This window comes from Monopterus albus, unplaced genomic scaffold, assembly GCF_001952655.1.
Source record: "Monopterus albus unplaced genomic scaffold, M_albus_1.0 scaffold98.1, whole genome shotgun sequence".
Taxonomy (NCBI): domain Eukaryota; kingdom Metazoa; phylum Chordata; class Actinopteri; order Synbranchiformes; family Synbranchidae; genus Monopterus; species Monopterus albus.
Window position 1 is genome coordinate 1,240,336 of NW_018127978.1, and position 1,436 is coordinate 1,241,771.

Genomic DNA, 1,436 nt, shown 5'->3' on the forward strand with positions numbered 1-1,436 from the left:
GTTTTTCTTTTTTAATAAATCTGCAAAAATGTCAAAAATTCAGTGTTTTTCTGTCAATATGGGGTGCTGTGTGTACATTAATGAGGAAAAGAATGAACTTAAACGATTTTAGCATATGGCTGCAATATAACAAAGAGTGAAAAATTTAAGGGGATCTGAATACTTTCCATACCTACTGTATATATCCCAGAAGACTAGCCGCCACGCTGGTGGGTAAATGTTTGTAGCAAAATAGACAGGTAATAAAACGGTATCCTGGGAGTTTCTGCTATGGGCGCCCTGCTTCTGGCAGTGTCTGAGCTTGTATGCACACATACATATTCTATGACCGCTAGCCTCTATGCTTTCTGAGCCAAGTGTAAAAATATGCTTTAAACTGCCGTTACATACATAAAGCGTGAGTGATACACAAGCCGAAACGTGTAGTGTAGTCAGCTGGTTTGATCAATATATGTTTATCCGTTACACGTGTCTCAAAAACACAGCAGAAATGCTTTTGGTGTAGACACGGTCTGACACCTAATGTCTAACCGGTCATCTGGCCATAACCATTAAGAGGCAGCATCGCAGCAGGTAAACTACAGATAAATCTTCATGTGTTTGACTTGACCTTTATAGTGACAGCCCTTTTTGATTGTGTTATGTCATGGTAGGTAGAGTTGGGTGACGGTAACAGGTGCTGTTTGTGTTGCAGAGGTCAGCAGTTTGCTCAGCAGATGCAGCAGCAGAACCCTGAGCTCATCGAGCAGCTGAGGAGTCAAATCCGCAACCGAACACCCAGCACTGGAAATGAGGAGCAGCCGTGACACCTGCACATGGTAAATCCACAGCAATTTCCATCCATGAGATCAGGACACGTTTACAGTCGACATGTTGATGTTTCTCTGAGTTACTGTCCTCAGCTGCAAATTTTCACATTAAAAGCCTTCAATTAAAGCACATGTTTATTCCCTTTGAGCTACCAGAAGACATTTAAAACATCTAACACCAGCAAATGTTGAATGTTATCAACAGACATTTAGCAACAGTCAAAAGTAGAACCGAGTAGAAACAACTGGAAATAATTAGTTACATAACTAAGACGAACATTAGCTGAGTTCATTAGGATTACAGGTGAACATGAAGGAAGAGCTGAGTTTGTGGCAGCGGCAAATTAAAATATTGCAGACTTTAAAAACATGGCACTTTGTAAAACTAGTTTTTCATGCAGTCCCTTGTTTTCCCACTGTCACATTGCCCTTGTTGACTTGACTTTCCAGTCTTGTTTTTTATTTTTCCAGTGACTGTTGGTGTCCTCTGTGTTTCAGGCTGCACTGGTCTGTGTGTGGAGAGACGCACTATCCCTTTTTCTTTCTGATTTGGATCATGTTAACTTGAAGGACTGAGAGGAAGGTCTTTTCCCCCGTCACTGAATAATTCCTGCATGAGAGGGAAAG

At 41.2% G+C, this 1,436-nt stretch overlaps 1 protein-coding gene across 1 annotated transcript in view; it reads left to right on the forward strand.

The window, feature by feature from the left end:
* Positions 1-1,436, forward strand: part of sgta (small glutamine rich tetratricopeptide repeat co-chaperone alpha) — a 17,711-nt gene extending 16,275 nt beyond the window's left edge. The window contains 2 exon segments of the mRNA XM_020609052.1: positions 695-818; positions 1,308-1,436. Coding sequence (XP_020464708.1) covers positions 695-806 — 112 coding nt within the window. The 3' untranslated portion in view covers positions 807-818; positions 1,308-1,436.